Raw genomic sequence first — 20,037 nt, forward strand, 5'->3', positions numbered from 1 at the left:
GAACAAAGTGCTTCATTGGTCCCTCCGTCACATTGCTTAGAGATCACTTTTGCTGTGTGCAAAGATAGATCCATCTGTTGAGGGAAAAAAAACAGATTTGGGGAAAGAGAAAGTTAATGTGCTCGTTTAGATAATAAAGGCTTAATGATAAGCAAAGGGTACAAGGAGCTGAAGGTGTAGATTTTACAGTTTTTCCAATCCAATTGCATCATGTTTCATGTGATCCAACTATTAATCATTATTATCTCTTTTTCCCGTTGAAAAATCACTGTAAAAAGGTAGCTTTATTCACCTTTCACTTCTCGAGCATTCAGTAGAATACTGTAAACATAAACTTGAATAGCAAATAGAAGAAGAGATGATTTACGTTCATTCGACAACATTTTCACTAATTAAGTTTGAATAAACTCAATAAGTAAATCATGTTCTTAGCACCTTAGTTACTTGGTCCAGATGAGTTAATAGACGATGACAATTGTTGCATTACTCTCGATTTATACTTACCAGACTACACATATCTATAAGCCATCAAAAGTTGTGACCAGGAAGTTTATAGCTATTATCCAACATATGCTGCAGTGTTGCTATTATCCAATATAAGTTCTTATTTAGGTCCATAACTTCCCAGAATAGATAGGGGCCCTCTATTTTTATGAGACATGATGCAGATGGAACAGATCTAATTAGTTTTCTTCTTCCAAACGTAACTAAATAGTTGTTTTCCACCAAGTCACCAACAGATCTAACTAAAATTCTAGAGAATAGGATCCAATTAATGAGCTGAAACATGGTGTTTAGTGTCGACTACTTTACAAAGGAGTCTCCCATCCTCTCATCCTAATCCACCAATTACCAAACCTGCTGCTGCCTCTGTTCCTTTAATATATGCAGGTGCCGACGAGGTTCCTTTTTAGTATCGGATGCCTATGAAGAGACAAGGTTACTTTTCAGTAGCTCTTGTTAGTGTCCTCTTGGACTATTCTCTGGTTCCAAGTTCCAACCCATTGTCAATTTTATTAGCATTTGAGAAGGCCATTTCACCAGAAGGACAAATGGGGATTTCAGAAAGTGCCAAGTATTAGCCTAATTAGAACTATTAAACATCCAACAGATACCACCTCTACACGTTATATCCTCGTCCTATCCTTTTCAAAGTGCTTTTTGTTATTTCATTTTGGTGGGCACATCCAGACAAACTGAAATAAAAGGGTAACGCACGTACTACCAGCTGCTAGAACAGAACAAAATTAGATCAATGGAGATAACTAGAGATCAATGTAGGCCAAAGGGAGAGGTTGAGGGAAGTTGTGTCTATATTGATACTATTGAAACCATAATAGTTCAAGGCCCTGTAGTAAAATAATATATATATATATATATATATGACTTTTGAATAATTTATCATTATTTTGTTTATTAATCTATCATGTAATATATAAAATCATAACAAATTAGTGAATTTCTATGATGAATCCATTAACTAACAATGTCATGTCAACGTATGAGTTTCTCTCTTTTTTGTTCACGTCATTTAGATCTACCACATCAATTTGAATTAACCCAATTATTTATACTAGGGTTTATATAATGGCGCATGCAAGTAGTTACTAATTGATGAATTTACAAAGAAAAATCATTGACCTGATAAATGTATTGTGATTTTATATAAATAGCAGTTTTATTTTATGTTGCAAGAATCACCCCGGCCCGTAAACAATGAGCTGACAAGTATCTCAAAGACATGCAGATCTAAAGGTAAAGGAGAAGATGTGAAACATTTTGCAGTGTAAATTCTTCATACAATCATCATACACCTGTACATCTCTCTGAATAGGATTCAAATGGATGGGCAATGAGTACTCTCTCTTCTTCTCTTGCACTTTTGCCACCACGTACAGATTAACTAACTGCATGTGACCCTTAACAAATAGCTAGCTAGCTAGCGGAGGTACGGTTAAAACTTTTAATCACCTGAACGATGCATGCTAATTATGATCGATCAGTGCTAGAGTTCTATCAGTGGATAGATATGATCAGTTAATCGTTCCTCGGTCGAGCCATCCAAAGTGAGCTGAGTGCGCGAAGGCGATGAAAGTATTCGGCCATGGCTAACAAGCATCGTGCCATCTGCCTCGTCGTCAAGATCTGGTGAAGCCGGTGAAGTGCCTGCTGTCTCAAGTTATCTGCCTGCACGAATTAATTAAACATTCATTATTCATCTCATAGTGTTACAAGCAGTTAATCAGCTGCGTTAATTAGTGGGAGTTTTACTAAAGTTAAAATTAAGCAGGCAAAAATCTTGACTATGTGTTCATTTGAGTCTTAATGAACAAACAATATATAATATCAAACATCGATCACAATTAGCTTACTTGTCGAACGAAGCCCTCTAAAGTGGTGAGCTTGTTCATGGCGATGGCCATGTGGCCCATGTAGTTGGCCATGTCGGAAGGGCAGTTGAATGCGTCAGAGTTGATGGTTTCCGAGAGAGACTGATTAAGGGCTTCAAGGCCTTGACTCAATGCTTCCTCTGCCTCCTGCATCGACTGTTGCATGCCACACACTGCCAGTATCTGCTGCTCCGTCAATGGGTCGATGTGGCTCGAGAGAATCTAAAGCAGATAGACATTTGAATATAAGTTAATTATATATATATATAACCATCAAGTTCCTGAGACAGCCAACTGCTCCAACATGAAGCTGCAGCTAATTAAGAAGCTTTACCTTTCTCTAAAGCTACTTATCTGTCTAAAACTTCATAAATATTATTATTCTTAATTGGTTCAAGATCAAGCGATCGACTAGTTACAAAAGAAAATAAGAACACAGATCAATCAAGGATATATATATATATATTGAACTTTAATACTTTAATATATTTTCAAAATCTCATTGCTACAGTAGTGTCTTGTTTTTGCCACTGCAAAAGCATATGCCAAAAGCTTCTCAAATTTTCTCCACATTTGATCATGTTGTAATTACAAAAACATAATATCCATTCCTTTCATCAAAACATATGTTTTTCCAACACATATATCCTTGCTGAAATGAAATGACAAGAAACAGCACTCCAACTTATTATCTGTGATAAAGAAATATACGACGACCTAATATACTTGATCAAATGAAGTAGTTCAATTCGGCCTAAAAAAATATATGGCTAACTAACAGACAACATGCTAGAGATGATTAACTAAACAAATTGTTCTTAATTAATCTAAACAATTAACTAGGTGATAGCTTTGTTAAACAATATATATAATGATCACTATGGCACTAAACAACTGCAGGAAATTATTATATATGGAGACATTCAAGTGGCGACGTACGATTGTCTAAGTTGTCGTCTTATCTTAAATTCTGGCTTTATATTATATTTTACGTGTTTTTTTTGTTAGGTTAGCAGAATCAGCCAGAATGGTCGATGTACTAATAACGTAACTTATTTAAGTACTTATAATTAATATATAGCTAGTTAGTACATATAATTAATTATATATGTGCTTAATTAAGCCCAAGACCGTGGGACTTGCATGCACGTACGTACGCCTGCAAGAATATATATAAATAATTATACAAATAAACGAAGAGGACCTTGATGAGTTCGGAGGGGCGGAAGCCTCCCATCCACATGAAGCACCGCTCGGCAGGAGTCATCCACATGCCTGAGATGAGATGGAAGACGTCCGACTTGATCACCATGCTCTTGAGATGCACCATTTGATCGTAATGCGAGATGCAGCTCTCCACATACATCCGAAGCTCCTTCTCCGGCAACTGCTCTTGCACCGCCGCTCGGAGCTCACACATTAGCCGGTGGTGCTCTTCCAGCCACCTCGTGTATTCCATATCAAACATGGCTTCATCTACATATCACAAAAGAGAAAAAGTAATTAAGAATTAATTAATTAATTAAACCTCATTCATTCATTAATGGCACAGTATTGCACCGTACGTACCTGAGATTAGTCCACTAACACCTGTGGGATGACCTTGGTTCCTAAGAAGACCTCCACCTCCAAGTAATACACCCTGCATATATATACCTTACATCTTAATTACATGCATGTTATAGAGTTCACGGAAATGCTTTTGTAGCCCATGCAAAAGTAACTTCTACCTGTGCTTTTGCCCTGTGAAGCTCGTGCTCAATCTGGGTGAGCTTAATTCTACTTGTCTCTAATTGTTGAATATAAGCCTGTAGAAGTAATAGAAAATGGGCAATCCTTTAACAAATAATATTGATCTTTGAATTTCATCATATACATACATACACATATATAAATGGCTGATCACAAACCTTCTTCCTAAGTCTGCTCTTCCTGGCTGCCTCCCTATTCTGAGCAAGCCTTCTCAGTGTCTGCCCGCAAATAAATCAAACACATCGCCAGCATTAAAAATTGTTTCTGTGTCTTTCTTGAGGAAAATAGAAATCTTTTAGTTACATAAATTAAGAGCTACAGAAAGGATTTCACCTTAGGGTCTGATGTCTTGGGACCTCCAATTCCCTTTCTGTTCCCTGCCTTCTATTTTTTTGCGCACGCAGTACATGTACAGAGAAGTAAGTAATTACCAACATTAGATTAATGAGCTAATAAAAAAAAGCTGTATGTATCAAGGGAGGTTCACCTTGGTCACTTGTACTTTGTCATCCTTCCGCTCCACTGGGTGATCAGTGTTGCTAAACTCCATGGGTTGCTCTGAAATATTCTTAGAACCACTACTTGCAGAAGAGGTCAGGCTTATCCCTTCCTACAAGGGCAGTAAATTAATAAGCTACTTCCCCGTACAGTTTACAGCAACCACCCAAGAATAAAATAAGTGGGGGGAAAGGATGAAGAACACCCACTCCTCCTGAGTTGGTAGTCCCCGTACCTTTGTCGTCGGCTCTACATGCATGGGCTGAGAAGGGAAAATGTTCAAAATCTCTGCAAACAAGAGCCCCTGCAAGCATTAAATTGCCTGAAGGTGCACCAAAACCCACCACACGACAGATGACAAAGCAATTCTTCTTAAGGAATTAACGGGGAGATCCTTTTGATTCCGCAGACATGCTCATTGCATAAAAATGAAAATTTTCTCAGATAAAAGAGAGAGAAAACAAGATAGGAATATTTTAGCCATAAGCGACGCTTGGCTTATTCTTGAGAAAGAATTGAAATCCAAATATCAGAATGAGAAAGAAAAGAAAAAAAATGAAAAAGTTGATCTATAGACCTTTCAGTAAAAAAATTTCAAGGTAAGCATAGTTGTTTGTTACAAGTCACAGTCCACAACCAAAGAGAGATTTCAAAAAGGAATACCTAGGAAAAAAATAATAAACTTTAGAAAATCAGGTCTTCATCATGTACCCGATTTCAGAATACCACTTTGTCAGATTTCAAGTCCAATCGGACAAAAAATAGTCAAAAAAGTAGTACAACAAGATCTGCTAACTATGAAGATCTTCTAACTACGATTCTCATGACTCCCGAAAGCTCGAGCAAAGTATCACTACAGCTTCCTTCCAGTGTCATATAGATATATTAGATAATTAAAGATTACACGAACAATGAAGCAAATCAATTTGGAAGACTCACGTCTGTGTTCTTGAGTTGATGCCGGGTAATTTTGTTGTCCATCCAAATACATGAATAAAGCTTGATCCAACTCTCCTATGTCATAAGATCCGATCTCTAATTTGCTTGATTTCCTGTATGATATAGCAGAACGATTCCAATAAGCTAAACAATCTAGAGAACTCAGTAGTTTGGTTGGAAGAAATTAATTAAAAAGACAATTTTTAGTGTTATTAAGAATCAGCCAATAACAAAACATGATATAAATATAGAACAAATGTCTCAGAAATCAAAAGAAAGCTTATAACTTTATAAATTTAGATTTTTTTCACACGATTCACAAAAAATAGCCATGAATTGACACGAAAACTCGCACTTAACGCTAATACTAATTTATCTTCTTTTATCACATCGACCGACATGAAAAGGAATTCCTTTTAATCTAGAAGAAGAGAAAATAAAAGCGAGAGACAGAGAGAGAGAGAGAGGTCTAAGACGATCAAATAACGCGAACATCGATTACATGTTGAAGCTCGAGCGCATCGAAGCGGAGGAAGACGGCGAAGGATGAAGCATGTCTAAGGAGATTTGACGCTGCTGATGCTGGGCATGGCCGGAGGCACCGTCGCTTGCCATCATCGGAGCTAGCTAGCTAGCTACTCTTTTGGAGCTTCTCTTCTCGACCTCCGCCGATAAAACTCGCCGGTTAACGGCGCAACCGACCTCGTACTCTACTCATTCGCCGTCCCTCCGCCCTCCAAATGGTGCAGAAACGCCACCAACTCTCCTTTCTCTTCTACTTTTACTGCGACGGCTCCCACTAATTTTCACAGGGGGCGTCAAGACGTGAGTAGGCGGAGAATAGGTTGGGCCGGTGAAGTAACCGCCTTAACAGAACCGTCAAATGGGACAAAAAAATATAGAAACAACGACGTAGGATACTTGAAAGCTATTTGGTGTGGTGGACACCGCTTTCAATGCGGTGACCTGACCTGAATTTGATTTCCACCGGGACTGACAATTTTGCCCTTTCGGTGTCTTTAATAAATTTTAATTTTGCCACCTACATTTGTCAAAGAAAATTCTCAGTGGCTTAAAATTAAAATTGTTAATTTTCTCTCTTTTTTCTAAATAAAAATTGTCGTAAATTGAAATTTTTTAAATTGTAATTTGATCACCTTGCTTTGTTTGACCAATTGCATATATTTCGACCGATTCAACATCGATGAGTTTGACTTGTCTTTTTAGACCCAACGAGTGGTCAAATGAAAATTTTCTAAATTACAGATAAAATAATTATTATTTTATCTTTGTGGATTCGTATGAAGGAGGGTGGCAATCCGTTTATATTTGTCTACGAGTTCATTACAATCCCGAGAAATGACATTGTGGAGTTGTTTGGAATTTGGATTATGTGGAATTTTCAGAGAATTAATTTGATGCATTTATTACGAGTCGTTTTAATTTCTTTTTGTTTGAATGCAGGAAGCGATCTGATTTTGTTCATGATTTTATTTTATTTTATTTTTTGTGAAGATATGATAAAAAAAATTAAAATTAGGTATGTTTAATATACTCAACTAGTTAAACCACCCATTATACTTGATTTATTAAATGAATATATCTATTTTTAAAAATAGATATATTCATTTAATATGATTTAAAGGGTACCTACGAAATAATACATATTTGATATAAAATAAGTCTATGATCATCCAATAGTCTTTGATAATTTAAAGGATTTATTTTTTAAGAAATAAATAAATATAAGAAATTTTTAGAAATGCAACAAAGTCTATTTACCATGAATCTAAAGTTTGTAAGCCAAAAGTGATAATGAATTTATAAAATTCAAAATCCAACAAAATAATAATAATATGGGTAAACTCAAGATAACCCTAGGAGCGAATATATGAGTTTTAGGCCACTTTTATATTCAAGATAATCGAATATGTTCAACCGAACTAATCAATTGAAATCATATTCAATCAATTTAAGCCACTTTTATATATCAATATAGACACCAATCAACTAGTTAATTGACTAATATCCCTTTAGATCTCGACCAATCAACTAATATCAATTTTAATCATATGATTTGTTAATTAATGAATTTAGGTGGAACCAAATCTATTGAAGTTGGAAGGAGAATTAAGGTTGTAAATGAGCCAAGATTATTGCTCAAGATTATTTGATAAAATAATCAAATTGAATTAAGTTGAGACTAAAATTAATTTGAAAAATAATTATTCAAAATTATTTTTTATAGCTAATTTGAAGTCATGCTTGAGTTTGATTTATTTTAATATTATTGGATTCTATTATAAATTTATTTGATTATTTAAAATTTTTATATTTTTAAATTTATATGGTGATATAAAAATTTTCTCAAGGAAAATCATATATTTATAAATATTTTTATTAATAATTCTCAATCCTCCTCTATAAGATATTTAAAAAACTCGAGTGCCTAATTTCCTTTAATTTTTTTTTAATAATCTGAATTACGATCTGATTTATTTTAAAGGTAATCATTTTGATCTTACCAATAATTTTTATGATAAAGATAAATTTAAAAACATAAATGATAATCTACACAATAATAAGTGGTTCCAATAGTTCGAACGTCGACGAATTTATTATAGTTCTTATATTTCGAATCCTAAGTGCATGAATAACCTCAAGGTATACTTATCACTTCCTATCTTTATACAGCGTGATTGATGTGGACGGTTGATAAACTCCGCCTCGCAAAACGGATGGTCGGGTCCACCTATTTCTGAGCCACCAGAAAGTTACGTGCACCAGGCAGTGGGTCCCGTCGGCATCTTTGCTCCTTATTGGATTGGCTTCTCCAACAACTCCCAGGATTTCGAATTTTTCTTATTAAATTTAGAAACATTGAAAAGAAAGGGGAAAAAAAAAGAAAATTGAAAATTACTTGATTGGTCGGTGCCGATCAATTAAATTAACATTAAAAAAATATTTAAATTAAAATAATCTCACGTTTAATATAATATAAAAATAGCACATATATAATATTAAAGACTAATATGATGTGATTACAATGAAGCCATTTAATTCAATTAAACAGCAAAAGAAGATTAATCTATTTAATTGTTATATATAGTTGGTATTTCTCAATCAACGATTATGGTTTGGAAGTTATAAGCTGACTCTTCTTTATTTAACATCAATTATTTTTTGTTGTTATGTTTCTTTAACAAACAATCAACTTATTTTAAATAAAGCTAAAATATTTGTTTGTTCACCATTAATTTGACATGGTCGGCAAACTTGACCACGCAAACTTTTTCATCATTTAGAATTAAGCTCACAATTAATTAGAGTCTTATTGTCTAATTTGATCATCAACTACTAAATTTTTTTTATGTTAATCGACAAGTGGACAAACCAACCAAATTATAATAGAACACCTTTTTAAAGATCACAATAGATACTTAGAGTCACTATTATCTCTAATTTTTTCATATATAAAAAATATTATTGAATATAACTTAAAAAATGTTGAATGGGCATTGTTTAATAGCACAAAAAAAAAATCAAAATCAAGGGTTCATGCGTATGCACCTTTGGCCCAATCATTGCATTAAATGTTGAGATTTATAGTATTTTCATGAGTTTGATTTATAATAATTAGAAGGCACTCTTAATAAAAGATTTGGTAAATGAAGACTTTTAAACTCATACGGGGAATCAATCCCTTCACATTTGAAATTTAATTTAGTCTGATCACTATGAGAAGTACCTTTCTTTGCAAATTAAAAAAAAAATTGAAAGGGCATCTTGAGAAAAAAAAAAACAAAAACCAGGAGGCCTATTTTGAAAATCTTCCAAGAACAAGTTGACATTAACAACTACATGATTGTTTGTTTAAGGAAATTGAGTGTGATCTTTAACACATTGAAGAATTTTAAATCAGTCTGACAATAACATCACATTTTTCAACTCCAGTGTTTGTAGATGAATCTCTACAATTAATGTCATGTCATTTTCTATTTACCCAACAAACAATGGATTAGGTGTAAAAGAATAGGTTTTCTAGTCATGCAATTTGGGATAATAAATATTTGTTTAATATAATAGACAGCTACAAGTTAACAGACAATATTTTTAGAAAAAACACTGATATCTGAATAAAAAGTGGTATATATAAAAAAGAAACAACTTGCTTTTAATAAAAAGAAATGGCAATTGATGTGGTGTTGTATTGTCATATTAAGCATCACATGTGATATCACTGTAGTGCGACAAACTACAAGAGAACCAACATAACATAAGTCAACTAAAGTTGTAAGAATGAGTGCCACAAACAACTAATTTCTAGGTTGGTTCGAAACATAACTTTGGATTGAAAGGTGAAGATGATAAAGAAGAAAACGTACCCAAATTTAGTAATACTCGACAAACTTTGTATAAAGTGTCGTCAAGGGAGGGAGGGGAATATTGGATTAAGATCATGTTACCATTCCAAAGAGAACTATTACAAGAGATAGAAATTCAATATATGATATACAAACTTTAAGTATCCAACTTGGAACTAAACCCCCTGTGGATAACTATTGACGCATAATAATTTTCAATAGAAACAACATTTAAAATCTTGCTTAAACAACATTGATAACGGGAGATAGTCTCAATTATTTCGGATTGACTGTATGAAACTCATGTCTATTGCTACTAAACGGATATCATTGGTTCTATATCATTATCTTGTATGACTTTGTTTCATATATCAATGCTTTCTAACGTACTGTTCCATGTGCAACTTCAATTAAATCAATCAGATATAGATCCTAAAAAAATTTGCATAGTCAAACCAGGAAACCCTACTATTCATTATTGGGAAACAAATTCCTGCCGCCATAATGAAATATCAAACAGGAAGAAAAAAGATTGCACTAAAACAATAAAAAAGTGTTGCAGTTACACCCACCTCAACAGTAAAGCAGAAGAGAAAGCAACAGATTGTGAAGATTGCCTTCTATATCACCCAGAAGTCAAGTCATGATATTGCTCGATAATGTGACCACTCTTATATATAACAGTTTGATAAAATTATCTTTCTTTGTTCCTATTTACCATTATTTATCAGGATACATTTACTATTGTACTCGTTTATTCTGTATATGCAATTTCAATGTTAGTTGCCTTCATTGTAGCCGTTTCATTTAGAATTGTCAATTGTTCTTGCCTGAGCTAGATTATAACGCAGGCCTGCTGGACCTTTTTTCTGAAGAAAAATTAAACAGATCTGGGAACGGGCCTGCAGATTAGCAAAAAAAGGAGGCATTGAGAAAGGACATCGAGGATTTTTATTTTGAGACTCCTCCAGAGGAGTTAGATTTCTTTCAACAAATTTCAGTGGATCAAGATGCCCATATGATGGTGAATGATTGACGTGGTCTCTTTAATTTTGTCAGTTCTTACAGACCAACTGCGATGTCACTGGCTTAGAGCTTTTGGTAGTTCCATGAGGTCATTTTTGGAGGGCAGAAAAGGGAGCGCAAGAGCAAGACAAGTTTTATTTCTCCACTTCCAAGCAAAGAAGGAACAGAAATCACACAGAGAAAAATATACTCTTGGCATTCAAGTCCTAGTGTTCCAGTAATTTAAAATTAGCATCATAAGTGTTTACACGTGATAGACATCTATTGCCGGAAGCATCAAGGTGATGTTTAGACCAACAAGAAAGAATGGCGTGTTCAGCATACCATGTTTATAGTCAGCTGATGAACATTGTTATTTCTAGGTGCACAAGATGGATAGTCGCACTATTATGAAGCCATGTTGCAAGCTTACCCTGTGAAATAGATTTTTGAAGAGTGAAGAAAACGCATTAGGAAAATTAGCTTATGAAATAGCAAATTATAGAAAGAAAACTACTTACTTATGTTCCCAAATATGGTAATAGTTCATCATCTTTCCGCAAATCTGCATCCTGCAATATGTCACCAAAATCAATGGGGCTCGGACTGTTGAGCCCATTAAAATCTAATGGTGAAGCAAGAGTATCTGGTCTTATGTACAATTGCTCATCTAGGAATAGGGGCCTGTCTCCGGTGATCATATGTGAACTAAGATTTGGTGTCATCACATGCTCATAGGAATAATTCTCAACGGGATTGATGTTTCTATCAGTCTGTACTCCATGACTATTAACAAACATGGGTTTCTGCTGCTTCTCTGGCAAATTATGAAATCCACCTGATTGGTTATAAAATCCATAGCTGGACCCAATATCAATTACAGGAGCATTTTGCGACACATGATTCCCAACACCTGGGAACAGAAGTGGCTGTGCACCAATGTACATGTTTCCAGCACCAACATTAAGTGGAGGGTTGCACGCAAAATTGCAAATCCCAGGGTCCATAATAAGGTTTTGGCTTTGAGAAGCTCCCTCTTGACAAATTGCAATTTTGTCGACACAAGAATCCTGATGTGTATTTTGTGCATGATGAACCACTGTCATGTTTGTGTTATTCGTATTTGGAACATAATTTTCTCTTTCACATCTTTGCTCATTCAGAGCTGTAGGCATTTGCTTTTCAGCAGCTGCAACGGCTTTGCTATGTCTTTTTCTCTTTGGCCGTTCAGTCACTTGTTCCTTACCTTGATGAAGTTGGTAAGAAGTTTCAGTTGGACTAACTTCCCTCAAAACATGTGTTACATTGTTTACACAAGCTTGTGCGTGGATGTGCCCATTTGTTCCATCATCTTTGGATGAAGTAGACCCAGGAGCATCTTCCAAGCCATCAACATTGTATTCATCACTACAATTGTTTGTCACCTCCCTCTGTTCCCCATGACCAGTATTCTGAGTTACGTCCGACATACCATTGTCGCTGCTGAGCTGGTTGACTAACATTTCTTCTTTATCAAGAACTCCTAACCAAATAGAGCTCTCTTTGGCACTCATTTTATCTTGCAAGCATTTTGACTTGCGCACATGTGTTTTAATCTTTCCAATATTAGGAGACATGTGTTTTATCACGCCTGTTAGTACTCCTACCTTCCACACTTTCTTCAGATCATGTGGCTTTTTGTATGGGAGGGCTTGACCCTTAGTTAAGCCCAAGCTTACCCACCAATCTTCATTGCCAGAGGGCCACCAAGGTGGTGGAACACCCTTCTCCAAGGGGTATTTGCGTTGCGGCGGGTCACAATGTTGCATCAATGATGACAGAAGGGATCCTAGTGTAGCATCTTGCAGATCCATCAAACTTTGATGATTTTTGCCCCCAAATTTCTGTGCATTCTGGGCTGCAAAGTTTTCTGCCTCATATTTGGCTATGGCAGCAGGCCCATTTTTATCGAACTTCACCTTTTCCTTCCACCAGGCTCTTATATTGTCTGAAGCGCCACTTACAGGCTTTCCCTTCTCGGGAATTATTCCATAGACAAATCCATGGACATTACACACTTCCATCAACTTCAACATGTACTTGAGAATGCCATCGTGTGCCCTCGCCATTTTCTTTCTAAGAGCCTGGCTAGATAAATGCTTTGGCCCAGACTTCCCAGAAGCTGCCTGCTGAGCAGAAAGCTTTTCCCGTTCCTTGATTCTCTTTAATTTAATTTTATCTTTCCACATTCTTCTTGCCAACTCCTCTGGTTCAATCTCTTCATCACTAACATCATTCTCATTGAGATTGTCACACTGGACATCATCCACCTCAAAATCTGAAGCATCACCGCCCAAGTCCTGTGTTACTATTGCTAGATGATCCATGATCTATTGATCTATGTGACCTATAGCCCAAAAAAAAAACAGAAAAAGCTTTTATGCACTCCTAAATCCTTTCTTTTATCCAAGATTCAATACCAGGAAAATCAAGCAAACAGAATAATTTTTGCATTGCATATTTGTCAAAAGACCATTTTATTCCGATAATAAGTAGAGAGAAAAAAAGAATAGAGGTTTGCAGAAACAAACAGTGAAAAAAAAAACTACGTGTTCATGTACAATAAGAGGGCATTAAAAACCTTCAAGATCAATCTACAGCATTGTGAATACTGTGATAAACAAACTTAATATGCTGAAGCTACTAAAATTTGTATTATACTCTAATGAATCAGCCGAAACAATAGAAAACATGATCCCCATAAACCCTCTTCTTACTGAATGAATCCACAGTTATACGGCCCCAACAAATCCCCAAGTAGAGACCACCTCAAATTTCATTAACCCAACCGATTTAACCAAATCCCGGAGAATGACACGAATCGAAAGCAAAGTAATAGCTTCCCGATTTCTCGCTAGTGGAATCTCCCACCTCACGCGCCTAGCCAACAATTCATTTGCTCTACTACGAAAGAAAGTTCAAACCCAAGCTTTCCAATCGGATTAGGACAACCACCCCTTGTTATCTTGATCAACCATTTCCCTCCTCGAACTCCGATCGCATGCCCAACAAATTCAATCCGAAAAGATAAAAAAGAACAAATGGATCCCTGAAATGATTACCGATCGAGCAGCCGCAGGCTGGCTGTCGTAGTTCCACGGCGGGGGTTTCCGCTAGTCGCCTCTGGCTGCCATCTTCGTCCTTCTTCTTGTTTTTAGGGCATTAGATGGTTGAAAGAGGAAAACAAGGAGATGCCCGGATCAAACGAGGCCAAGTGGGAAGGATCAAGTTGGATCTGGAGCAACCAATTGTGCTCGATTTGTTCCTGATTCGTCAGTTCATTGGATTTGGATCTCCCAACTCGTATGCTTTCCACTTCGCTGCTTCATCGACGTCACCCGAATTCATACCACTCCTGTTATTCGAGAGAGTGCGGCGCTCCGCACCACTCCTAGGAGGGTGCGTTCAGAAGAATATGAATCAAAAGGCCCTTTTCCGAAATAAAGCATCAATTTGGGAGACATATTGCCAAAAAGTAGATAAATTTTAAGAATAAAATCAGAAAAAAATAATAAAATTATAAATTATCCTTTTAACAATTAAAAAGTGTACTCACCAACTTGAACTTGTTGATATCTGTTCTTGTTTATGGCACCCTTCTTTTCCATATTTTGTGGAATCATGCTTGAAAATTGAACTCCACAAAGTGATGACTTTGCAGTTGTTAATACAACACAGCTAAATGAATACAATACATCATAATAAACCATACATACTCAGGGACAGAGACATCAACAAGCACACAAGATTTGGACTCAACAAATTCATCTGCCAATCAAATACATTATCATAACAAGTCCAAGTTTTAAGCCCAAAGTATCACAACAATATTACAGCTGAACTTCATGTTAGAACAGGTTTCATACATATAGATAGATACATAGCAGTGTAGCAACATACTCTGGAAATGAAGCAATGAATGGTCCATCAGGGTTTGGTTGCATGATGTTGCCCATCAAACAAAATTTAGATGCATGCTGCATCGCAAAGATTTCATCAACATAAAGCAACCATGAGCAGGGTTAGAGAGACCAATTCATGCTTGGGCCTGAATGATCATATGCCCCATTGGAACCCTGATCAAGGCACTGATCGTTCTCATGCAAAGCAAACTCTAACTGGCCTGAGAAATGAGCATTACTAGCGCCAGTTGCTCCTGCTAATCCCATTTCATGCTGGATGTCGTGTGAAGTGGTCCAGTCTCCGTGACCTCTGAAACCCCATGAACTAGTCCCACGATCGCTGACAATGGCTGAATGGGACATTGGGGAGCCATCGAAGTTGCTGCTTGCCGGAAGCCCCGGAGGAGGATTGTTGGAGTTTCTATTCCATGTGTTAGTTGACAGAAGAGAGAGAGCACAGCTCGAGTCTGAGACTCCTGTGAGGCATTCACCAGGTGGAATTTCCATGGGAGCGCCGAATGACCCTGCAGGAGAATGACATCCCTGGAAGCATGGATGTGTGCCATGCAAAGCGGGTGCGAGAGGTGGAGCATCTACTCCTCTGCGCCATTCGTTTGCGGCCACTAGGCCAGCCCTTGCGGTGTTCGAGAAATTTGGGTAGCTGAAATCCACCATAAAGCTTCTGAATCTGCCTGGTTCTGTGTAATAAACCATATTGGTACCGCAGAAAATGCAGCATAAAGAAAGATGACTGGCAAAAGAAAATGCAGCTTAAGGAGATGCAGCTGACCGTGAACGGATGATGCAAGACAGCCATAACGTGATGCAAAAGGTCCAGGAGCTTGCTTCCTCCTACGCTCATTATGTCCTGCAAGACGTCTGCGACAACTGCGCTTTCCTTGGTCAAATTCAGATAATTGATGAAACCTGTGGTTGTGTATCCATGCCAACAAAAAAAAGGAAACACTTCGGATCAAGCAAGAACTATAAGAAACAAATAGTAGCAAGATAAAGTACAAACAAATCCCTTCGACTCAGTGTAGAAACAAAGCTAAGAAGATAACACATACACTTTAATTTTTATCATCAGATGAAGTTTATATATATTTATCTAACAATAGATTTTCAATGTCACAGTTTCTTTAAAAGCCAGAGTCAGGAACCAAAAACAAAATTATAAGAGTAATCACAGAGAATGTGTTCTAATCACTTCACTTTTATATAACAGGACAGGAAGTGATTCTCAAATAATAGTAGAGTTGGATGACTACTAAGATGACAGGAGCAAACTCCTAGTAAAAGCATTTGCAAGTTTAGAAACTCTACTGGAAAATGCTCAAAGATAGTCACGCGTTAAAAAATTAGTGTTGGCAAAATGTGCTGTATATAAGGTTCATAGGAGTCAAATACTATGGATAGGTGATACATAGAGAACCCTAATGAGAACCAAAAAATCTGAAAGATTACTGACAACTGCTGAGAAAAATTGAGAACACAATATAGCAGCTGAGCAAGTTCAACTCAGGTGTAACATCTTACTAATAGTCTTGGAAATCCAAGGGTGTAAGATAAGCTAAAAACACTGAGATCACCTCACCTATCAATGCTATTCAGAGTGTCAAAAAGTACAAACTTATCCTATATAAACAAGTTCAGGGAAGTTAGAAAGCTGGGCCTGAACAATATATACTAACTCAGATTTAGAGTCAAATTCTGTCATATGAGGAACACACCCTATCAAAAGTGTTGACCTTGCAACCCCGGCAAAGGCACCAACCCCATGCTTTGCTAGCTCCATGAATTGTATGCAACAGGGAGATTTACATGAGTGCATGAATTGTATGCAAATGGCTTCAAGCTCGAGTCCAACATTAGGATGACAATGTTCCCTTACACAAATGATCCTTGAATTCTTCACCAATGAGATATTACACTTACCCTGAGAACTTTTTAGTATCACAGAGACATCTATTTATATGTGTTGATGTCCTATCACAATGGGGCGTTCCTACAATCACTGTAACCTTTGATCATTTTGATTCAATTTTACTCTCTTGTATGCATACAACAATTACGCTGATGATTTAAGCATTTAAATTAATTTTCCAACCCTTTGCACACTTAAACTAATAAAGACGACCACGAATAAGCAACAGACAATATAAGCAAACACTGAATAACCACCACTGTCTTTTATGAGAAAACATACAAATATTTGCCTTCTTCAAAAAAAAAAAAAAAAGAACAATGACAGACACTGGTTTAGACATCAGAATAATTCATAGATTTATGTACAAATATTATCCAACGGATTGGCATGAAGTATTGATCACGTTATTAGTCTTCCATTTTGGATAAACCTATTTTAAAGTCTCTTATTTAATTCCACAACAATATACAAGATTAAAGAAAGATTGTGACCAGATAAATTCTTCACTAACAAGCAAAATATATATTCCTCAATATGTAACATGGCCCTCAAAATATGAAGACACATAATTGTTAAGCTATATTTGATTATGTATAAAAATTTGAGAAAGTATGGACAAACAAATATGAGGATGACACATAAAGCCCTAATCATGGTAACCTTAACCTACAACAAGAAGATGCCATCAGAAGTGCGTTATCTCATTTTCTGTCTGTAATGATGAATTTGTTATGGGCATTAGAATGCTTTGCTCTTGGCAAAATTGTTTTGATTAAACAATATTAATTTGGACAAGACTTGTGACTTAACAAGTAGGGAATTTATTTAGCTTGTTAGCCTTATGCAGACATAAGAAATCCACCTATTTATGCACTCTGTAAGTGGCTCATGCGAAAACTTTTAAAACAAAAATTCTGAACGCTTTTTCCAAACATATATCAAGATGATTACCAGTTGCTCAAGTTGAAAAGGATTGCAATTGAACAATTACAGTACCATCAAAGTAAGCATCAGTTATGCTAGAAAAGATTGGCCTGAACTGCTTCTAAAATTGCATATTTGTAAATGGTTGGAGGGCCATGTCATTTAAAGTGACATTAATCATGTTAAAATGGTGATCCACACTCTACTAGCAAGTTTAAGGCTAGCAATCAGATCGAGAATCAGTTATGCTGGGTATTGCTTAATTAGAGGTACAGTGAAGTGGTGATTCCCAATACAAACTTTCTTGTTGAAAAAAATTTCCAATCAAAACTATAAACTAAACAAGCACATGCACATTCTTGAACTAAAAGGGAAAAATAGGAAGGGAAGAAACAAATTCCGATGGGAAATCAAAATTAGGCTCCCAATAACCCTTAAGATAACAGCAATACAGTTAGCTCAGATCTAGTAAAACAAGGCAACAAAAAAGTAACACAGGAGCAGAATCAAGCAAACTTCACTGGGCATTACGGCTATAGGAAAAAAAGGCCTTTATCAGTTCACAAGGGGATCGAAAATCAAGATCATCTCTTTCACCAAAAATCTGTATCTAGAAGCAGATTCAGAAATGAAACCTATCAAAACAGAAAAAGTATCAAAAATGACCTGCTACACTGTTGACAGAACCTCTGCTCCAAGCCTGCAACAACCACCTTGGGAGCCTTGGAATGCATCCCACATACTTTATGCCTACAGTAGTAAGTCTTAGCCCCCGTCAGATCGGCATTGCACCCCTCCACCCGGCACCTTGGTGGCTGAGGCTGCGCAACCGCCTTACCTTTCCTAGTCGTAGGCGGCGGCGCTGCTGCCTTCGCCGGAGCCAGCGGTGGCTTCGAGGAGCTCCCGCTTCCTCCTCCTCCAGCACCATCCTCAAAGTAAATCTTTTTCCCAAACGTGAGGCCACTGAGAGCGTCCCCGGTGCTGCTTGAGGCCCCGGAGGCCTTGAGAGAGCTTGAATCCATCTTCTGCTGTCGAAGCTCCCTCTACAACTCATCCATGGCTCAAGGCCAGAGGGAGGACCACAAGTATTAGGAGTTGGATTCTTAGGACTTGACAGAGAGAGTCTCTGTGTATAAGCAGTAAGAAGGAAGGGTTTTTTTGTCTTTCCGCTGGCTCATAAAGCTATCATGGCCATGTTGAACTCCTTGCAGTATAATAATCGGACAGAACAGTCGCAAAACAGACACACAGGCGGAGGGAGGGAGGAAGAATGGGAGACTATGGATGTACACTTGCCCACCTCTTTCCTTCTCTTATTGGCCGCTACATCAGACTGAGAACTGGAGATTATAGAATGAGCATGCAATAACACCAATTATATTCGACATAATCTCGAATGCTTCCATCCTGTTAAAAAGGCAGCGTTTTTTAGATGTTTCCTGTGCTATCTAGCTTTCTGAGTATGATAACTGTGCCAACGTCTTGGAAAGGTAACTTTCGTATATCGGTGTACATTTGGCTACGAGCAGTTCACTAGCGCTGTTTAGCTTTTTGACGACGAAGTCCGAAGCAAAAGGATAAAATGAAGGTAAATATTAAATTCAAATTTATGTAAAAAGAGATCATTATCAAATAAATCAACAACGAAACTCTCCGATTTAATAATATTCAGATGATAGTATTTTTTACATTCAGAAATATAAAAAAATTATATGTTAATGTCAGGTAATAAAGAATAATAAAAAAGAGAAATCGATGATTAATGAAATGCGATAACTTTAATTTCTCAAATTTAAAACTTGGAAATTAACAGTATGTAAAAAAAAGAAATTTATTGACTTTGTTGTCAATCATATAATCTTTCTGAAAAATCATGGAGTGACAAAGGACCTACAGCTGCTCATGAATACTTGCACCTGTGGAGTTTCCTTGCACAGAAGATACTCCACCAGAGGCCTTAAATTACATAGATAAGCAGAGTACTTGGCATTAATTAATTGCATCTAATGACTAATTAAGTTGTTCGGCAGATTTTGTAAAAGAGATATCAGTTTTTCAAAATAACTTTTTACCACAATGATTTATTTTGGACCTTTCGTGGCCATTTTCAAACTCCAAAAACACCTAAACGGTCTGTTCTGTAGTATAATATATTTTTTTTTATTTTGACAACTCAAGAACTGAGAAATTTCCCAAGTTGTTCATCAGAAGCTTAGAATTGCCAATATATTTTAGTAGAAATATACAAGTCAAATTGTTAGGAGCTATATATGAGAACCGTCAAAAGTCAAGAG

General features: G+C 36.5%; 2 protein-coding genes and 1 pseudogene across 2 annotated transcripts; all 3 read right to left on the reverse strand.

Moving 5' to 3' along the window:
- Nucleotides 1-1,790: 1,790 nt before the first annotated feature.
- LOC141811849 (bZIP transcription factor TGA10-like) lies at nucleotides 1,791-6,311 on the reverse strand. Its single transcript, XM_074699918.1, has 11 exons — nucleotides 6,082-6,311; nucleotides 5,580-5,692; nucleotides 4,876-4,928; nucleotides 4,630-4,752; nucleotides 4,476-4,526; nucleotides 4,301-4,360; nucleotides 4,121-4,198; nucleotides 3,960-4,032; nucleotides 3,595-3,866; nucleotides 2,373-2,612; nucleotides 1,791-2,187 (listed from the first exon to the last, which is right to left on the reverse strand). Exons 1-11 carry the CDS (start codon nucleotides 6,195-6,197, stop codon nucleotides 2,038-2,040), a joined length of 1,329 nt encoding a protein of 442 aa, XP_074556019.1. The 5' UTR covers nucleotides 6,198-6,311; the 3' UTR covers nucleotides 1,791-2,037.
- Nucleotides 6,312-11,144: 4,833 nt separating this feature from the next.
- LOC141813144 (ETHYLENE INSENSITIVE 3-like 3 protein) lies at nucleotides 11,145-14,332 on the reverse strand. The gene is made up of 3 exons (XM_074701056.1): nucleotides 14,050-14,332; nucleotides 11,470-13,334; nucleotides 11,145-11,382 (listed from the first exon to the last, which is right to left on the reverse strand). The coding sequence occupies exon 2, from the start codon at nucleotides 13,312-13,314 to the stop codon at nucleotides 11,470-11,472; it is 1,845 nt and encodes a 614-aa protein (XP_074557157.1). The 5' UTR covers nucleotides 13,315-13,334; nucleotides 14,050-14,332; the 3' UTR covers nucleotides 11,145-11,382.
- A 677-nt stretch (nucleotides 14,333-15,009) lies between these two features.
- On the reverse strand, nucleotides 15,010-18,797 carry LOC141813152 (squamosa promoter-binding-like protein 17; annotated as a pseudogene).
- Nucleotides 18,798-20,037: the final 1,240 nt, after the last annotated feature.

The sequence above is a fragment of the Curcuma longa genome, chromosome 1, assembly GCF_044706935.1.
Source record: "Curcuma longa cultivar G26 ecotype Majalengka, Jawa Barat chromosome 1, ITB_CL_G26_1.1, whole genome shotgun sequence".
In the NCBI taxonomy this organism is placed as follows: Eukaryota; Viridiplantae; Streptophyta; class Magnoliopsida; order Zingiberales; family Zingiberaceae; genus Curcuma; species Curcuma longa.